The sequence below is a fragment of the Orbilia oligospora genome (genome assembly GCF_000225545.1).
Source record: "Orbilia oligospora ATCC 24927 unplaced genomic scaffold scaffold00081, whole genome shotgun sequence".
NCBI classification, from domain to species: Eukaryota; Fungi; Ascomycota; class Orbiliomycetes; order Orbiliales; family Orbiliaceae; genus Orbilia; species Orbilia oligospora.
In genome coordinates, this window is record NW_011645638.1 from 1 (window position 1) to 21,141 (window position 21,141).

The 21,141-nt window shown below is 42.0% G+C and overlaps 2 protein-coding genes across 2 annotated transcripts; both read right to left on the minus strand.

Moving 5' to 3' along the window:
* Positions 1–833: 833 nt before the first annotated feature.
* AOL_s00081g1 (uncharacterized protein) lies at positions 834–2,399 on the minus strand (the record flags this gene model as incomplete). Its single annotated transcript, XM_011124820.1, has 7 exons — positions 834–1,193; positions 1,303–1,387; positions 1,484–1,544; positions 1,610–1,711; positions 1,797–1,957; positions 2,038–2,192; positions 2,259–2,399. The coding sequence occupies 7 exons, from the start codon at positions 2,397–2,399 to the stop codon at positions 834–836; spliced, it is 1,065 nt and encodes a 354-aa protein (XP_011123122.1).
* An 8,078-nt stretch (positions 2,400–10,477) lies between these two features.
* Positions 10,478–19,591, minus strand: AOL_s00081g2 (uncharacterized protein; the record flags this gene model as incomplete). The annotated part of the gene is made up of 5 exons (XM_011124821.1): positions 10,478–11,745; positions 11,797–11,879; positions 11,947–13,682; positions 13,745–16,546; positions 16,604–19,591. 5 exons carry the CDS (start codon positions 19,589–19,591, stop codon positions 10,478–10,480), a joined length of 8,877 nt encoding a protein of 2,958 aa, XP_011123123.1.
* Between the last annotated feature and the right edge of the window lie 1,550 nt (positions 19,592–21,141).

The window sequence follows — 21,141 nt, forward strand, 5'->3', positions numbered from 1 at the left end:
GATTTTTAAATAATAATAGTTTTTAAATTTATTTTTAAATTTTATTGGTTAATTTATTAATTTAGTTTATAATTTATTTAAATAGTATTTAATTTTATAATTAATTATTATATTATATTTTTTATTTATATAATTTTATATTTTTACTTTGAATACTATATTATCTTCTGAAAGATTTGAATGTATAAAATTAAAAAATACAGTAGAGTGTTAAGCTGTTTTAGGAAATCTTGCCAAGGAATCCTAGGACAGGTGTAATAATTTGTTTATGTACTTGCTTCAGCATACTGAAAAAATATTATACTTTATTAAACCTATTTCTTGATATATATCATGAAACTTTCTAATAATGCAGATTCTATTATGGGCTTCGGCGTGCATCAAACACGCATTTTATGTACTGCGCACTTGGGTTTCTTTCAAGGCACACATTGCCCTTGAAAAGGATGTCTAGCTGGTTTTCACGTAGGTTACCCGAAACAAAGAAAAAAAAAGCCTTAGTTGAGCCTTATCGTGGCGGGTTTCCTCCCTTGCAAGTTGTTCGAACTGGTAGTGTTCCCATTGGACGAAGGTACCACCGACTCGACCATCTGGGAAGGAAGATTTATGATTGATGAAGTAATTGTACAGCTCGTACCGTCATAGGAGGCTTAGCCAACATATATATTCGTCGAAAAGATATCCATTGGCAGTTTTCGAGGCTTCATTGCAGCGCATCGAATATAATATTTTCTGTAGCCTCATGGAAGCTATCTACTGATGTACATTGAGTCAAAATGCAACATGATGCAACAAAAAGCCCACCGGCGTGATGATGATCAAAATTGACAATTTCATGCTGCTTTTGGAGAGGGTTTGGATAACCTCAACCTCGACATGATGGCCCTAATCATCCGGTTCTCGGAGGTTTTAAACCCTTTCTTCGCAAGCTTAGCTTCTATCTGCCCCAACTTTGTATCGATTTCGACGTATAGATCTTCAAGCGCCGTCGCAGCATACTCTAGACTTTTCGATTTCGCCATGATTTTCATTATCAAATCTTTTTGTTGCCTGGTTAGAGATCCCTGTTGAGACCTTTGTTGAAGAAGGCTTTGGAGTTGGAGGTTTGTTTTTTGGTTACTGAGGGCGTGGACTAGCATGAGAGAGTATTTGCCTTCGTCGAGGTCGGCGAATGGGCCGTTCCCTCCGGCGTACTAAATTACTTTGTGTTAGAATCGGTCAATGAATTCATGAATAATAATAGTATAGGTATAGTTTCGTTCTCTGAGGATCCTCGGGGCTTTGGATTTGATATTCACTTACGTCTGGAGAATTGAGATTTTGATAGTCATTGCGGATTTGGTAAAAGCGGCCGATGAGGGTGAAAAGTTCCTCAACCTCGAGATCCCTGGGACCGATCGATAAAAACAGTCATATTAGCAAAGTATTTCGATTGGACTACAGTTTTGAATAGTATACAGAGAACAACAGAGAAGGGGCATACTTATTCTGGGTAGCCTGATCCCTCATCAGTCTGGATACCATTCTGAAAAGGCCCGCGGTTTCTAAATATCAAAGATTCTTTAGCAAGTGTGTATTATATAGCAAAGACTATAAAAAAGTGCCGTACTTCCATCAATGGTCTGAATATATTCCGCTTCGGATGGACACTTTACATGAAATCTGTAATGAATTTCGAGAGACTGTCCGACATGAAGTTCACGAAGTTCGTCTTTACTTCGGGAAAACGTTAAACGCCATTAGTACTATTCTATTAACTTGAGGTTAATTACCTCGTGATTTTAGGAACGACTTACCGTGATAGATGGCAACAGCGGAGAGCGACAGCTTCTGGGCCTCAAAAATCCCTTTAACGAGCGAATAGCATCCAGAATTAGCCGCCTGAGGCATTCCAAACACCGCGTGTGTCGCCGGCTGTCCCCGTCGAATGTCTGTGTAGTCTTCGATATCATCCATTCTAATGTAATGGAATCGGAAGCCCGTCAATCAGTCCACAGAACCTCTTTTCACAGGTAACAAATTTACTCCGAAACCTACATCATAGTCCCAATGAAAACCCAGTAGATGACGTTTTTGATGGTTTCCAGAGATTTTTCCGGAACGTCGTACCAAATGTTGAGGGCATCGATTAACGCCTTGGTGGTACCCCCCGAAAGCGCTGATGCGATATAATCGCATGGCTCAAGTGCTATCTACATGAGTTTTAAGGTTAACACGAGTGAATAGAAGCTTGCGCGACACCGTTGATCTCCACAGACCTCATCTGAGAGCTTGGGATATTGAGATAACCATGGGAATTTGTCTGGATAAACTTCCTGCATTGTTACGTTTGTATTTTTAATGGCATGGTGGTGGCCGTTTACATTTATTTGGGGCTGCAGCTCGGCGGCGGGAGGCATATTGGCTTCTTTGTAGCTTATAGAATTATAATCTTATGAGAGCAATAGAAATTAGTATAAGTTTATCTCATACTCAATTGTAAGGCGGCTATAGATATCTGAAGGTACCTAGTGCCAGTGTCGGAGAAGAAGGGCCACCGACATAAAAGCCTTCGTAGGTAGTTATATAACTTCGTTCAGCACTATGATTGAAGCCTCGATCGAACCCAGACGCTACCCGTCTGAGGTTTATCCATACCTCTGCGAGTTATTAATTCCTATACGTAAGCACCTGCATATGCACCTGCTACTATTGTCTCGGACCGGACACCGCAATGAACTGCTACTGTTGATACTACTATCGTTACTATCGAGCTATAATTTCTACTCTTTCATAGGATAAGCAGCGCACAAGGCCAGCCCCACCGACCCATCCGAATCATGATGTCATATAACTTCCAAAATGTGATACTGTATCAAGGTCATGCGTTCGTAGATCTCGGGAGCGACAGCCTTGGCTCTAAGCGTTTGAGGTATGTGCATATGCATGACGGCGGGGGTTGGAATGGGGCCTTAACTCGATCGCTCGGGTTTGCAGTGAGCAAGATCTTAGTCTGTGGGTCGACCGGATCACGGCGTAGCAGCTGGGGGTCTAGTCGAGTAGACGCGGGTCTTACTCAACGGGCAGTTCCGAGTCCACGTTTCCCTTTTTGTAAAAGAGGGGGGGAAAAGTAAGATTTGGTGTTCCTGCAAAAAAAGTTGTCTCGTACACCTGCAGAGCTGGCCGAAGAAAGGCTAATACAAAGGATGAAAGAAGAAGAAAAAAGAAATCAGGAATGAAAATTTAAATAAGGCTGACAGTGTTCGGTAGCCAGGTATATTGAGATTTTCAGAAACGAAAGGGAATAGTACGGGCATCTGCAAACGTGATTGAGGCAGAACCTTGGAGTCAGATTTGTTTTGTATTCAGCCCACCCGAGGTGTTGTCGTGTCGTAATATGCATACGTATGCATATTGGAATTCCGGTATAACAGCCGGAATGCGCACATTCCTGGGGTATATGCACAAAGAAATATAGACCCTGTATACTAGTTAATAAAACAACGCTCTTCCCCAAAGAGCTGTTATCTATGGGTAGGGTACAAAATCTATGGATAATCAAATTCTGTTCCTATTTTGGGCTTGTCTATACCAGCATACACGCACCTCGATGTATTTCGCGAATTGATATCAATTTTTCGACTTGACCATTGGAGAAGAAGAGCTAGCTCCCAGAACGGTACTCCCGCTTCTAAAACTACACCTGAATGAAGCGGAAACACCTCAATTTCCTGGACGCGAAAACTAAGGTACCGGGGTATGTATCTCATTCTTTATACTTACGGAATTTGTTCCAAGTACGTACATAGTATACGGTTCTCTGTCGATATTGCTTTTTTACGCCGCTCTTCTGTATAACTCCCTTGGTCATGAGTTTATTCTTGCTGCAGCGTTTGGTTTACGAGATAGTTGCCTGGAGTAGCCTTCAAATAATAAACTTTGGGCATTATGATCATAGCAGCTAGCGGCCCTTCAGCTACGGTGTCTCATCTGAGACGCACAGCAGTCAAGAATGAGAAAAAAAGGTCGAAGTGTTGAATCACAGTAAATTTTGCCATAATTTGCAAGACTAGTGGTATACGGGCTGGGCTAGCTGGGGCTGGGCTGGGAACGAGGCTGGTTGTGTATGATCATATGAACAGTTTTATAATTTATGTACACGGAAATGACGCTGTTAATTCAGCACTGTCTGGTATTGAGATGTGTACTAAATTACGCGTTGACCTGTTGCAGACTTGGACGCAAACCAGGCGCGTGAATATTCATTTGTCACGAATAATTTCCTCTTCAGGAAACAAGATCCTCGAATCTCGTGAAACTAAGGGACCAAAACGGGGACCTCGGATCAGTTCGCCATTCCCCAGATTTCAGTCGCACTTCCCACCACTCCACCCATTAACACCGACGTTTAATTCCAAACTCCTCCACCGAATTGAGCCGAGGCGCAAAAATCAAAAAATAGTAGCATAACACGGAGCTTCTCCACAAAAAAGATTTCAAAACAACGTTGGGTGTCTCCAAAGTTTACTTTTCTGTTCGGGGCGGCCGATTCTGGTTGCATATTGGTGTCGATACTGCAGGTGCTTGTTTATTTAAGTAGCAGGCGGCTTACTTGATCGGGGAGTATTTTTTTTGATTTCTGGGGGGAATGATTCTACCTATACGCATACGGTCTTCTATACATTGTCGACGGCGGTTAGGTGCATCGGTGATTTTTGTTTCGAAATACGTTTTTCCGGCTGGTGATAATTACGATTTGAGGATGGCGGCGAAGAAGGTTAATGCTCATTCTTATACTACTTTGCAGCCGGAGGGGGTTGCGGTTCCCCGGCCTAGTGCTAGGTGTGTATATGCGTCTATCATGATCTATAATAAGTATAGATGCATATGAAAAAGATACTGATTGATATGCAAATCAAAGTCTGGTCCTCCTGAACTCCCAAAACCACATCCTACTAATCTACTGTACATCAATAATCAACTCTTTTACCAATGTTTATATTTCCCTAGGCAGAAACTAAGATTCCAAAAACACTTTTTCAAAATTTTATGCTATAAGGGAGATTTTTAAAAGACAAAAATATTACTAACTATTATTGTCTTCTTTAGTCCAGAAGTTTCTAAAGATAAAAAGGAATATGCATTTCCAAAAGTATTTATTTAGTTTTAATAAATTCTTAAAAGAAAACAGATTATATGCTATTATAGAAGGGTTAATATTCTTTATAATATAAATTACACCACTAATAATAAAGAAGCGGTATGAAACCTGTATATTTTTAAAGTTTTTGCTATTAGAATTTGTGGTAAAAAATATTTTTAGTTTTCAGTTGCTGAGCTCGGACAGTGGGGCGGAAACAGTGTCGACTACATTCGTGATAGCAGAGGAGATTTTAAGAAAGTCAAAAGGGAATAAAATTATTCTGTTCTTATTGTAAATTGTCAGGAGACGCTCTCCTAGACCGTACAATATTGGAATTCCAAAATACCACACCTTAACCCACAAACTTCCTAAAAAGAAAAGCTTTGACCTCAAAAACCAACAAATAAATAAGAAATAGAATTTTCACAAAAGAACGCCCACCAGCAGCCAAACTACTATATATATATAGAATACATAACCAATAATGATATAAATCAGTATTAAATAATTTAAGTTAATTTTACATGATAAGATACACTACTTCACGCTTCGAGTACACACGAGAGAGCCATAGTCGTAGACCGTAGCTTGACATAAATGTATTTGATAATTTGGTTGTTGAAGTTTTTGGAAGATAGGAAGGGAAGTGTGGAAGAATAGAGGGGGAGAATAAAGAAGTAAATTAAAAAGAAAGGGGTGGGAGGTATATGTCTGAGTTCAGATTAGAGGGGAATATAAAAGATAGGAAGAAACTGATATTGGGATATAAGTTTTAGAAGGATTTGAATAGGAAGTTAGTATTGAAGTTTGGGAAAGAGGGTACGCCAGTAAATTTATAAATTATGGAGACAACTGAGGCGGCGCGGCTGTAGCCCTTTAATATTATACCAATATAGTATACTGCGAAGTGGTCATGAAGTCGTGATAGGGTCATATAAGGATTATACCGTACCCCTCTTTATTAAAATTCTAGATGCTATAATTATATACTAAATTATAAAAAATATAGATTAATAGAAATTAAATAACAAACTAATGAGAGTTTTAATTAATATAGTTAAAGTATAGTAAGCAAAAATCAAGATTGGATTCTGTTGATGTAAAAGCAGACTAGCTGGGCCTGGGTGCCTTTTGGAGTATATACGACCTACATATATACTACCGACATGCAACCACCATAGCATCTGTATGTATGTACTTACATACATGCCCGTCTTGGGTTGGGCCATTGACATAATATACAACTAAAATTATAACGTACAGAGATGTCGAGATCTGATACTATACTGCAGGATAGTGTAATAGAGTGTTGATGCAGATTTGAATTTTTTGAAAAAAGTGAAGAGTATTTGTTACTGGCGGCAGTGGACAGTGTTAGCGTCAGTTGGTGCTAGCGATGTAGGCTAATGCAGCCCATATGTTAGTATTTATTAGTATACGCCGCTAGCGAAGTATCTTGTATCTTATTGTATTCAAACATCGCTTGTTTAGTATATTATATTACCATACTGGTATGCCGTACTGTGTATGTTTGTATTATAGAATGTGTATGTATGTATATTTATTTGTGTCTGTGTTTGTATGTGTATGTGATGTGTATGTAAGAGAGAAGAGGGAAGAGGGAATCTTTGTAAATTAATGGCTTCTTCCTAGCCGATACGCAACAAGCATCTGAAAAACCTCAACTGGCTAACTACCATCGCATCCTCAGAATTGACATTTGATTTAAATATTAAACATAAATATTCTATTAATTAACACCAGCTAACTAAAGACAGAAAGAACGGACGACGACGAGGAAGAATAAGAGGAAGAGGAAGAAGAAGAGGAAGAAGAAGAGGAAGAAGACTTGCATTGGCCTAATTGACGACCTCCTGCCTCTAACAGTCTGGTAGCCGAGTCTGTCTCTCTTCTTTTCTTCTCTTCTCTTTTTTCTCTTCTCTTCTTCTTTTCTTTTCTTCTTCTCTTTCCTCTTCCCTGGATTTTATACTTTGATTGCTTGCATTCTACAAAACCTCTTTCACCGCCAATTACCACCAGTTATCAACCATCTAAACAATTTCTAAATTTATACATTCATATCTTTAGAAAAAAAGAATCTTATTAACTAGCTAGCAGTTAAAGCATTCTATCCTAGTAGAACGTTTTTAAAGTATAAGATACCTTGGTCAGCCACACCACACTGAGTCTGCCATGTTAATTTAGAATTATAGTGGGTTATGAAAGGCCTGTTCGGGTTGGTATGCCAAACTTTCAAACATTTGATACAAGAGAAATATTTTAGCTAATGTGCAGAGTTTAAAATCGACAATAAATAAACAAATCAGGAAGACTCGAGTAAATTTCGTAAACCTGCCCGAGTGGCATAGATCGGGTTCTTCCTCTTGAGTGAGCAGATCGGAGATCACATCCAACATTGTAACTAAAAGTGGAAAAACTGTGACTATAAGACTGAAGGCCATCCAAAAATCCTTTATAGTGCTAGTGTGATATGAAGAACCTTTTGCTAGGAGGTGGAGGCCACCAAAAACAAGCCCGCCCCACATCATACTTACTAGTAGGGATGGTGTTTCACCGGGTACCCCTCTATGTGCTATGCTTACTAGCTAGTCGAGCCATCCTGTCGGCTCCGAGTGCTCCGGGCATGGTGGCGTACTATTATTTGGTATAGGGATTGGATATTCGTTTAGGTATGATTCCGGAGGGAGTCTTATGAATATAGGGCGGAGAGGGACGAGATACTCATGTCCAAGTTGAGCTATTTCGTCCCTTAGATTTTTTTAATTTTGATTTTTTGGTCTCGCCTTGTATACTACTTGCCGATTCGAAATCCAATTTTGACTTGTGGATCACCTTAATACCTTGCGGGCGCCCCCAGTACATCAGATACACAATGATGCTGGGCACGAAAAAGGTAAGATCTAAGATCTCCAGTGGTACTCACGGTAGGCCATTGGCTCTCTAAACGGCCACTTAGATGATGTGCCTTAAAATTTGAAGAATCGCAAGAACCGTGACCAGGGCATTTTTATGGTCGAGTTTTTCGATATCCTCCGCCTTGACTTTCGGAAGATCTACATAGCTCTTTTTTATAACTATATATTCCCACTGCTGATAGTTGAGCACCCAGTATCGGCCTCGGAGTATTACTTCATTGACTTTGAACGGTATATCTGAGCGTATAACAGTTAACCCAGTATCAAGAACGAAATAGCCCACCTTTACCATGTAAATATGAATAAATTTTCAATAAGATATACCCTGGTCTTGCAGCCTCTTCAAAAGTTCGTTTTCTTCATGAGATCGATTTTCGCCTATCAAGCTTCGTTAAGATCTCTAAAGCTAAATATTATACCCTACACATTCTAAACCCTGACTGGATAGCTTACCTCGCTTGTCTAATTTTGAAATTTGGCTTTGATATAGTTTTTGAATACCTCTAACACAATATCTAACTGCCATCCACTCAGCTCAAGCTCTCCCACCAAGTATTCAGGGAATATCAAGGCTATCAACATCCACTTCGCCTTCAGCAAAAAATCGACAGTTTTGTTTTTTAATTTGTCCCAAAACTTCTTCGATCTGGGCCTTTGCTGGGGGACATTCAGGTGTAGAATCGACCATATGCAAAAGATAATGATAGCTATGCTATCCCAAACGATACTAAACGTACTGCGTATCGTAGGGGTACCAACATAGTTCGTTCCTGGTGGTGGTAAAGAGTACACGGGAATGAATGTGGATATTGCTTGTGTTGGATTAATTTGAGATAAGGTGATGAGAATAATAGCAAGCATAATATTAACTCTCTTTCGGCGCATGTTAAATAGTTTAATTGGTTGTATTAAGTGCGCAAAAACTATATAAAGATAGGTGATCCGAATTTAAGTTTAATATCGTTGGGATGGAGTTTGAAGATTTGGAACGCATGGAACTACAGAATTAGAGGAGGGTTTTAAATTAGTTTTGAATCTAGTTTTATATGACTTGAAGGGCCTTTACAAAACTGTTAACCTGTTTATAGATAGCTTTTTCGTAGGCAGAATCTTGACTATTGCCAAAAATAGTGAACTGACTTAAGAGGTGTTTGTTTAATTGCTTAGAAATAGATATTGGTCGCCGAAAAAAAAGCCCAGGCGCCCGTTAAACTTTTATGGCATCCCTATTTTTAATTTTTGGTGTGCATTTAAATATTTGGACCCAAAGTGTTCTCGTAGTTTTCCACGGCTGACAAAATACAAACAAGTCAGGAATAGATTTTACAACAAACTTTGTCCCTTATGTAATTCTAGGACCATGAGGTCGGTTAGTCCGGCCACGTTTCGCTGGAGAAGAAGCTTGGGACCAATTTACAAAAGATCTAATTAAGAGTGGCAATCATGAATTGGTACACTATTAATATGTTGATGCCTCCCATGCATGCACGCGCACGTGCACGACCCATCTTTAATTAGGAATTTCAAGGCCAAGGCAGGTATCGATATAATGGCCAACCAAAATGTGTCTCCCAAGGCCAAGGAAATCCTGGCGGCAATGCATTGCTCTGCTGCATATTCAGGGCGCATGCAGATCTGCAGAAGTGCGATTCCAGCCACGGTCTATGCAGTGTAGCATGCAGATATAGTCGTCAGGGAAAAAAAGAGAATATTTTGCGGATTTTGCTTGTGCAATATACATAATACAAATTTGCTAGACCGATAAAACTTCTAAACCAAACTGTATAGCTTCGGACTCCTAGCTTCACCTATCAACTTAGGATTTCTGCAGCAGCCTCGTTCGACGTTCCCCAGGCCCCCGAAAAGGCTCGATCAGGTTTTGCGTTGTGGTGTGGTTTTTTCTTCAGCCTTGTTGTGCAACTACAAAATCACCAGTCTCGAGTACAAGCTACATACACGTAGCTGTGCTAAATATTTTGACTTTCTTGCGATTGTACGAACAGCGTCGCTGTGAGTATCAATATGTATCACACAAATTGAACATTGAAATTGCAATTGTAAATTTTTACTAAGAACTAAGGTTTTTATTATTTTTAATTTTCATAGTTGTTGTAAAATCCTTATATTGGTTTGCATATACATTTCTTACCATCGCCAACTTAAAAAGCATAAAATACCTCGATATCATTCGATTCTCGAAATGAATAACTTCCTTAATCTACAAATACCACCAAATCTTGGCTAAATTTGCCCGACTATTGAAATGCCTGCAGCAGCACACAAAACTAGTAGTTCAAAAGCAAACTGATAGTTATAGTATTTTGTAAACTGGCTGGCTAATAATTCGCAAATTTGCGAACAGTTTACAAAGTAACTGGAAGCTGTTCATCTTTATATTAATAATGCAAGTACTTCTGAATCAGAAATCATTTGTCCCAAGCACCTGTACATTCAAGACGCTACCGAGATGTGTTAAGGAAAATCCCTGACCCTTCCTTCTCATCTTGACAATCTCTCTCAGAAAAGGTAGTGGGCTTTTCGAGAATTTGGATATTGAGCTATACTCCCTCTCAGGGTTAAGAGCCTTGTATGTCTTCTGGCTAACCCAACCATCAATATTTCGTTCTAGGTTACTATTAGTTTCCCCGTAATATATGCTGAGATGTCTACAAAACTCCACATAGTATTGCTCATTTTCGAAAAATAGTTGCCCGGAAAAAGCATTGAGAGCTATACGGATGGCCAAACTTGGTCTACTGTATAGAGGGGGTTTGGGCAAACTCGGTATAGAACAGGAATCCAAAAACTCGAGAGTGGGCATAGACTTGGCTACCCTGGGCGCATAGCAATGCAAGCTGCAAGCTTTAGTCCTTCTGATCACCGGAACAAGTTGATTCGCCTCATATGGGCTTAGTAGAATGTGATTTGAACGATCTCGAGTCAATAGAATCCATTTGACTGGGCGCAAGTAGTCGTCCATGCTGCTTGAGTGCCCTAGTTCTACCGTTTTCATGAAATCCACAGTGGCGTATAGGTTTGGCGTCCAAGCTTCGCGCTCCAGGAGATATCGAGCGGATGTTTCCTCATACTGATTGTAAGCGAGGGAGAAGGCATCCGAGGTTTTATTGAAGATTCCGAATGTGGCTAAAGAAACGATATCCGGGTGGAGAAAATGATTTCTGGGCATCGCTGGCTCTGGGCGTTCGATGTTCATTTCTTTCTCCTGTTCCTGTTCTATCTCTCGTTCTTGCTCCTCTTGGACCGAAACATTTTGTGATGGGCTGATACCAAATTGATCCAGGCGTTGGAAAATCGCCTTTGAGTTATCAGAAGGAATAACAACCGAGGAAAACTGCTCTACCCGGCTACCGATCCCGTACATGTCTACAAGTGGCCGTGTTTCTATCTCCATTGCTATCTCTTTCGGCTGGTCTGTGTGTCCCCTTTGTTGAAAATTTTCCCACCCAACCTTTCTCGCGAGATACCGAAATCCTTGGTCAGCCCAGATAGAAAAACCATGTTGTAGCTGTCGGCAACTTTCGAACATGGTCCAAAGAAGAACATCGAATGTGTTGATAGACTCATTTGTTTGCTTCTTTGCCGACTTTTGAACAGATGTGTAGATGTCCGGAGACGCCAAAAAAACGAGGGAGTGACCATTTCCCAGTTTACGCATTCTCATACACCCTATTTGTCATATTAGAATAGCTAGGCTCGACAGCGAGTTATTAAACGTACCCTGAACGAGCTTGTCCTTAACGAGGTTAGGGCCAAGTGTAACAGCAGCTCTAAAGCCGATTGGAAGTCTTAGGTCGACGCCACTAACAATTGCCCAAATAACATTAGTAACTGCTTTCGTGCCACGGTGTTTCGGGTAGGAGTAAATACCGGGTGTGGGCTTCATCCAGGAATACCAGCACAGAATCGAGTTGCTCGGATAATTCAGAAGACACAAGCAGCTCAATTATCCCATCCCTCTTCATAACTAGCAATTGATCATTCTGCCCGAAGAAAACCACTCCTCGGACTTCGCTCGATGTATCAATTCCAAGCCAAGTTCTGGCAACCTCATGGTTATCGAGTTCTAGTAACTGAGCACCGACGTCAAGTAGAACCTGTACTTTCGGTGCGAGGCCGGTAACCAGAACGAGGATATCACTCGCTTCCAATCGTATGTTGCTCTTATGAGCCTTAATGACAGTATCGTTCTCCTTCAGTAAAATGTTCCTGAGTACTAATGAACTCGTGTGGATCTGCTGCGGATGATTTGACTCATGAATATTTGTTGGCAGAAGGTATTTGTTGTCATTTGTACCGCTAAATCCAGTTGTATTGTGGTTTTTCTGCTCTGCTAAATCCCATGCGTTTGTCGAAAGTTTGTGCGAAAAGCCCTTAGCTTCTCGAGGGAATATGATTTCCGAAAGAAAGAAGTCGACCACACATTTATTATATCGGAAGAACGGGAACACCTCGCCTTCGACTTGTTCTTTATCTAGAAAATTGATACCTCTTAATTTCGAAAGATTGGGAGGGACATCCGAATAACACTTAATCCAATGCTCATAAGTCAAGTCGGGGTTGTCCGTTTTATCTAGGAGATCAAAACAAGCCTGGAGATCTTCGTTCCGTAGGCCACCGTAGTAATAAGTAAGGCATGTTAAAGTTAGTACTACTTCTGGATGGCCAAACTCAGCCTTAGCCGCGGGCCGATCTTTTGCTCTATATGGAACAGCGAGACCGGAACGTTCTCGATCTAAGCCATAATCAACCCTGTAACGTTTGTCGCGAAGAATGAAGTGAAGAACGCCGTGTGCAATCAACCCGCGGAGAATAAGAAGCGGATTTTTGAGACTTTCGCAAACTTCAAATAAGGCATTCTGTTCCTCTATTGAGATATCTTTGACGGAGATAAATTTTAAAGCTAACTCCTTTTCCTTCGGGTGAAGAAATCTAAGTTTGGAGGAGATGCTTGGAACCTTGTTCCCACCGTTCGCACATATGTCCAAGGCAACATCTTGGAGCATGTGACCTCCGATAGCTGCGTCGATAACTCGGATCGAGCGGTATCTCACATCTTTTGCAGGTCCGACCTCGAGGCCCATGGGATGTCGTGCTGAGAATTCAATTGCTTTCTCCTGGACAAGGTCGAGTAGTTCTTGTATAACAACCCACCTATCTTTGCCCCCTTCCAGGGGCAGTTGATCTCCTATCGTATACACTAATTGATATCTTATGTGAAGGATTTCGTCGCTTTCATCTAGAATATCCCGGGTATTTTTTGAAAGCCATTCTTGACAAGCCATTAGTGGCTCCGATATTTCCTGTTGTTTCCGCAATGCTTTTTCAATTCCCATCAGCTTGAACGACAATATATGCTCTGGAATGTTTAGAACGATAGCTCCGGATTTCATGCAGTCTTCATAAATTTTCCTAATCGTCTCAATCTTGTCCTTGGAAAGCTCCACATTTCGCCGAAATGGTAAGAAATAGACCCGTCTATCGCAGAGACCACTGAGCCTCTGTACCAGAATTTGGAACATCTGGGTCGATAATGTGTTCAGCACGATTGATCTCACAAGTCTTTTTGTATCGGCGAGGGCAGCAGACACCGCGGGCACGATTACCTTCGGCGACGACGGTTAGTCATGCATTCTGAGGAGCTCGGGAAGTTCAACTTGTTGCTTACAGCAGACTTTCCTTCGCCCATGCTTAGCTGCATTACCGCATTGCTCATTTTACTGTCTTCCATCATATTAAAGCCGATACTCGCTTGAACGGGTCGTATAAGTATCTCCGAGTCGAGCTCCAACAAAAGCCAATCGATGTATTCTTCCGCGTTCCAATTTTGACGCCCTACGTTCCGTATCTCCCTCTCGAACTCCTGAACAAAACCTTTGCATGCTAAGTCCACAACACGACTTGCTCTTTGATCCCATGTTATAGCCTCTCCTAGAGCGATGATAGCTCTTACCCATTCGCGAGGAACCTCGCAGCGTTCCACCAGCCGTAGTCTCCGGAGTAGCTGCAGTTTGGTGATATGAGGCCAAAGCCCGCTTTTTTTTTGAAGCTCTTGTAATTTTGTCTCGGGAGATAGGATATGGGATATATCGGACATTAGTGTTTGGACATTTGCGGCTGCCAGTCGCCGGTGTCTTTGTAATACTGGTAATGCAATTGGAATCTCTTTAAAACTCTGAGTTGGTCCGGAATTTCTCAGACCCTTTATGCTTTGTAATAAGTCGTCGACATACTGTTTTGCAATATTTTGGTCTGAGTTTTTAAGATATTGGGCTAGCGAAACAAGTTGTCGGATACTCGAGTTGTCTTCCATTTCTACCTCCTCATGAACGAGAGAATACGGCCTTGTTGTTTCCATCTCCAGATCTTCAGGAAGTAGTCTTTTTTTCAACAATTCCCTCAAAGTGGGAACACAGTCCTGTAACTGTGGTGGCTCATATGCAAGGTTTTGAAGGTGGATCGTGGAAGAACAACCGAACGGCTTCAGCACAGCTGCATCGCCTTTCAAGTGTTGTAGCCTTGCGATGACCATGGTTAGGTGGGACGACAACTCCGAGTTCCTGAAACAGGTTTGAAATCTGCCTCTGATATCATCCATCGCTAATGATAGATTGAGAAGGGGATAATCGCCACAAGGAGGACACGTAACGCTTGAGTTCGGCCATTGGCCGAGAATCTTCTGGGAAGCATGTTCGACCTGATGCCTGACATCGTTTTCATAGGTAGAATATCGTCTTTTGTACCATTCTGCGTCTGTTTCGTGTGATTGCTGTGACCAACCGTAGTATTGGGATCGCTCAAATAATGTTGACGCTGATTTAAGAAAATCTTTGATATCCTGTATGTCAGGTTTGGTGCCTATGCCCGGCTCGAAAGAGTGGTATGGCGGAATTGGGAGGTCGCTGAAGACATTATTGGCCGCCACTGCTAGCAGGGACTTCAGGAATCTTCGGTTGGCCGGGTCATCGTACACAATTGAACTGAACACAAACAACAATCCAAATCTATCTTCCTTTGTCGCCTGCCGACAGAGCTCGTAAAGAGTACACCACAGATCAGATGGTGCTTTCCCGGCCCAGGCTGGGGAATACTCAGAAGCTAAATCTGGTAAGAACCCGTTCAACATGGGTTTCTTCATGAGAAGCAAATCGAAGCTTGTATCCAGGTCTTGCTTTTCTTGCCATTCAAACGACGCTTTGGCAATATCCTGGGTGCAAGCTTCCCCATCCCCCACCATGTTTCTTAGATAATGTGGAGTTGCCATTGAATGTCGGTAGGGCGCACGCGGGTCCCCAGGGCTAAAAATACTGCCGATATTCCGTCCTCGCTCTATTAAATCTTTTGATCCCAATTCCACAACATCATACCCCTTTGACCCCTCGACCAGAAACTGACGACGACTCCAGTCATCGAATATGTCTCGAACCGCCGCATAAAACTCGTCATGCTGTATCCAGGTCGGTATTTGTCCTTTCCAACCGACCGTTTGCATTTTCTGTAAATGTGCAGGATAGAAGTGTCGTGACGGTGTCAAGCTAGCAATATTATTTAAAATGCAAGCTTCATCACCATGAAGTTCTTGAAAACAGAAGGAAGCTGCGTTCTTTAGCAGGCCTAGGGATTCTCCAACCCCTGTGCGCCCGGTGAGAGGATCATCGATGATCCCGCTTGTCAAAGCATGAAGATAAATCCGAGTGTATCGTGCCCTGAGCGTCCCATCATCCCGAACTTGACCTAGGAACCTATCAATATGGTAGATTGTGTACTTCCGCTCCTCTTCGATATGGGTTATCTTAATGACACAGTGATTACCGGTCTCAGACATTCCTGGCTCGATGGAGCCAAGTGGAACTATAGCACACTCTTTATCCAAGTGGTTATTGCTGCTCCTGAGTTTGAGAAAGTTCTTTAGCCCGATGAAAGTCCCGAGATCCTGGCACCGGTCGATAACCCAGCCTTTGAGGCTCTCACATTCGAAAAGGTTTGATTCGTTCAGAAAGAACTTAAGCTTATACCTGGGTAGGTCTATATTAATCCTCATATCTTGGTTAATCGTTACGACGAGGTAGTCATGGACTTCGATAGGCTGCAAAACTTTATGTGCTGTGGCATGAATGTTTCCATCGATATAAAGGAGCTTATCGAAGCCTCTTTCCATAGCCCACAAGCCACATTTCTTACTCAGAACCCAGTCGCCCGCTGACGGGGTTTCTATCCACCAAAAATCTGACTGGTAGAATATCACCTCCTCTCGTTTGAGGTCTAGCCACTGGCTCCCACGCCGGACTAGCGGACTTGGTATCTCGCCCATGAATCTTTCGCCGGGTATGAATTCGTGGTCGTCCCCATTTTGCTTTCGAATAACCAGATGCCGGCCTTCCAAGTGAAAATGTAAAGTTGCCCCGTGAAAGGTGTTCTTCGTTTGATAGGACATATTTGGTATTTGGGATGGAAAAACATCAAACATCCGCTACAATGTGTTAGGAGTGTTTGTAGTCAGCTTCCAACGAAAATTGGCTGGACTTACATTTCCGAATAATTTAACATAGCTCTCGTGTGTGAAATAATCCTCTGGTAGCCTGCCATTGGGCTTCCCGTTGACGAGCAACTTTCCCTGTAGGATGTTCAAGTGGACCACCGTGGTCTCAGAGCCGTCGCATACATCTGAGCTCAACTTCCACCAACGGTCAGCCGGTCGATCGAGCTGGTACCACGTCCCCGCTAGCTTCTGGGTGGGGAGAACAGCCAAAAGAACGCTGAATAAAATACTGGGATCTTGACGGATACATTCGTGAGTATAGCTTTCGGCAGCTACCGCAAACCGCCGGTTGGCCCCCAACAAAAACCTCAAATCATTTGGTAGCTTGGAAAGAATTCCTAAACAGTTATTGTCAATATTGATCTGACAGACAAGGAACTGAACGATGTCCTCAGGGAGGTTAAATATGTAAGGGAGGAGATCCCGATCGATGTCAAATGTACTGCATTGTATTCCTGAGACCATGAGTAACCAATAACGGAGGCTTTTAACCAATTCGGGCTCAAATGCGACTTCGAGTTTTGACTGGATGCTTTCGATCCATGGGTTACAAAGCTTTCGTGCTTCCTTCAGGAAGCCAATAGCATCTAGCTTTATGCTATAATGACCTGCAGTCACTAAGCGACGTGCGAGCAAAATGAGGAGCTTCAGTGTATTCGCCTGGTCCCAGTTGTCTTTGAGTATGGTCAATGCCCGGTGCAAGGATTTCAGAAGTTCCCGTGAAAACTCCTCCTCGGAGAGCGGAAGATGAGAGTCTCTCCTCCAGTCGAAACTGTCGCTGGCCACCTCAGCTTGGCATGCTGCGTGCAATACGAGCGTAAATACTGATTCATCTTTAAAAGTTAGATCATTTTTTAAGAGCTCGGTAAGAATATTGTGCCACTGGATACGTTCGCCTGATCGAAGAGAAGCGAACGCTTCGTATTCGTGAAGTGTCAAAGATGTTGGGCACTTGTGCTGCTCAGCAATTACCTTGTTGTGGGTGTGGGTGGTTTGATTGACCGCGTATGATAAAGCTTCATAAGAAGTGTTTGACAAGTCTGATTTACATAATTTGGCAATGCCACAAGTTTTATGGCGAGATTTGATCCACTCATTCTTCCTAGTATCCAAGGGTCGGTAGCGGCCAGCATGTTTCAACAGCACTTCGTCTTCGTCTTCGGGGATTTTGATTTCGGAATAATGTGACCGGCTGATCGGCATTTTCTCGGATGCCCATGTAATTCGACCACGTGAGTGTGATTTAGCAGAAGCGAGTATATCCCAGTTATTAAAATTGTAAAACTCGGTTGCAGGCAACTCGTTGGTGGCACAAGCGCAGACATCCAGCATGATGTAATATGTTACATCCCTCCAGGTTACAAAGTCCCCCGGCGGCTGCAACTCAAAAACTACCATCTTGATTTCATTTTCGTTCACTGGAAGGGGCCATTCTTCAACTTTAATCCTCATATTCGCTGCTTCATTCTCCAGGCTACATTTGTGGCAAAGTTTCCAATGGTAAGAAAGGCCCTCCTTGTTTATCCTGTAGTCGCAAGACAGCTGTTGAGCATTCTCCCTGAGTTTCTTATGCTGCACCTTCAGTTGCTCGAGCTCTCTCCTCTTCTTCTCTCTAGCGACTTCAGCCTTGCGAATAATCTCCGACTTCACGGTTTGCAGATGAACTGATTGATCATAGTAATGGGCTGCAAAGCTCGTCGAAGATATCTCTCTGCTAAAAAGCGGGGACCGATTCGATTCTTTTGCAGTTGAATGCCGCCATCGAAGATGACCCTCAACCCTCAAAATCCGTTCCATGTCTTCTTTTAGAATAAAGAGGGTCGGCTCAAGCAACTTGCTTGGAAGTTCGGGTGAATAGTAAAGCAGCAATGGCTCCTTCTGACAGATGATTTTGTCAAGCTGCACCCACATTTCCATGATTGTAAGAATCATCCTTGAAGTATCGAGAATGTTGTGGTTAGCATATGCCTGAGATGCTTTCACGTGATACTGCTCGATATTGGTGGACAGAAAATTGATGACGTCCGCTTGATCGTTAGCATGCACAACAGAGCACCAATCTTCGAGATTTTCTCTTATCCAATTCTCGAAATCTATCAAACTAATCGCCATCTCAATCTCCGTTCCCTCCGATAATCTTGGAGGAGAGTCCGAAGCGATGTGACGCTGCTCTTCTTGCGGGTCTTTGACCACAAGTATGACCCCGACGGGCCTTTGGTATTCCTTTATTCGCTCGTTTATCCAGGAAGACGCATTTTGCAAGCGAAGACAACTATTACTTGCAACATTTTCGGGAGTGTTTAAATCAACATTCCATTCGGCCATCCGTTTCGAATCCGAGATTTCAGTCTGCCAACGACCTGAGAGTATGCCGAACGCTTTTTCCGCTGTGTCCAAAGTTCTTTCAAGAAGAGATCGAGGGAGTTTTGCCTCTCCAATCTTGGAAGCCCGGCGAGCCAGTTTGCGGCTAGTACAAGATAGAGAATAGCTATCAATTTTGAGCCGACTAGCTTGATCGAGGACGACACGAACGGTTTCTAATAAGAAGCATTTGTACTCATCGTGGTCTAAGGCGATTTGTAAAGCTACTCGGACAACCAGCCACAACCCACTTCTTCTCCAAGGGTTCAGGCCAGAGTCCCAATTTACCTCATCGCGCAAACTTTTCGATATCCTATGTGGGTCGTACTCCCTCCCGATCCCACGCATCATCCCGGTAAAAAGCTCAATGATATACCGTGGATTAGCGGTATCTCTTGTTTTTGAGAGATTATTTTCCCCTTTCTGAGATTTGGAGAGAGTGTCAAGTTGCTGAACGTCCATGTGATGTAGAAAACTACCAAGTTCTCTCAAAAAGGCGGGATCTTTAGCTACTCCCCACGGTATTACCGTCGCAGGACCCGGGTATTCGCATTTCAAGCGTCCTTTGCAGCTAATAACAGCTTCAGAAACAGGAGATGCTTCGAAAGCTTCCATTTGAAGATTTTCTTCAAGCCTCCTGAATATAATTCCTGCATTTTGCATGAAAACGTGCAACACGAAAGAGTCTAATATTTTCTATCAGCATTTTCTCAATTAATCTTCAGAGTTTTTTAAGGCCCAATACCTCCTTCTTCCAACTGCAATATTGTATCTCTCAATCTTAGTGGAAAGTTTGTAGCAGGTTCATGGACCCGAGCCGTTAGCTCTAAGATCTTCTTCGCTTTGAATGAGGCAGGCGAGTCCGGGCTGCATATGTATTCCCTAGCGACCCCAACTAGAAATTCTATAAGGTCAAAATTCTTTGACCTGATATCAACTTCCTCTTCTTGGGGGACTCTTGGTGGTAGGATAACATGATTGATTATGAAGCGTAGCCCCTCTTCATCTGGGTCTGAAATTTGGACGTATTAGCCATATTTCTCGCAAGTGACACATGACAAGATATGAACCAACCACAGGACAGAGACATTGTTATAGAATCTATAGTTCTAAGCAAAGATTTATGAATGATTTGTGCACTGTGCAGATATTTGGCCAATTGGGTAAATATGGTTCTGGAAAGTGTGATTTTGTCAAATTGGATACTGGAACCAGGTCTAGGTTTATTGGAAATGAGGTATCCGTTAGATATTGCAATATTGATTTTTATATATATTATTATGGACTTTTGGTTTAAAGGTATGTATATTAATAGCTTAGTTTAAATCGTGCCTGAAGTTAGAGTCTCAGATATTGATTGTTCAAAAGCTTGGTCAGAATCGTCGACGGAGCCAGCCGTCTGCAACGCGCACAGAATGAGCAGTCTTTCTACACAATTATTGGTATAAACAACTGCTTAGGAATTAATAATCTAACTGAGTGGGACAATAACAACATGCCGTGTCTTACTACCGTTTGCGGCAAAATCTAACAGACAGATCTGCTCAGCAGGCCAGGGCTTTTGGTTACACACAGACCAGCTTGCGCAGTGCTCCCACTGCAATGTAATACATAAAATTCATAGATTCTATGAGCCTAAAAAAATAGCCATTCCATTGGAATATGCAAAAAATTGCAATACTTCTTAAGTTAAGCCTTAGTAGAGTCAGATTTTATTCAATAATATGCTGTTTAAAAATTACTTTCCTGTTAGACACATGTGGTCCTGGTGAGAGATCAGAATCCTTGTTGATAATGCCATACGTAATATGCATGAAGGCCTTGCGGACCTTTCCGACACTGCAGCCACCATAGTTATCTGTATCCAGATAGACATCAGTCTTGTAGTATGTAATATTGGATTCATTGTCCTGGATTCTTTCAAATGCTTTCAATTCCTCCTGTAAGGGCACTATGTTCTAGTGTAATGCTGATTTTGTACATCTTTGTTATTTATTATGCAGTAGTATATTGTTACGTTATTTCATAATCTAGTTTGAAAGTTAACACATTTGTCAAATTACACACGTCTATACTTTTTATGTTTGAACTAGTTGTTTTATAGGAATTTCCAGGAGTCCTTCTCTCTTTTACTTTAGTTTACTCGCATTGTTTCCTAAATTTTA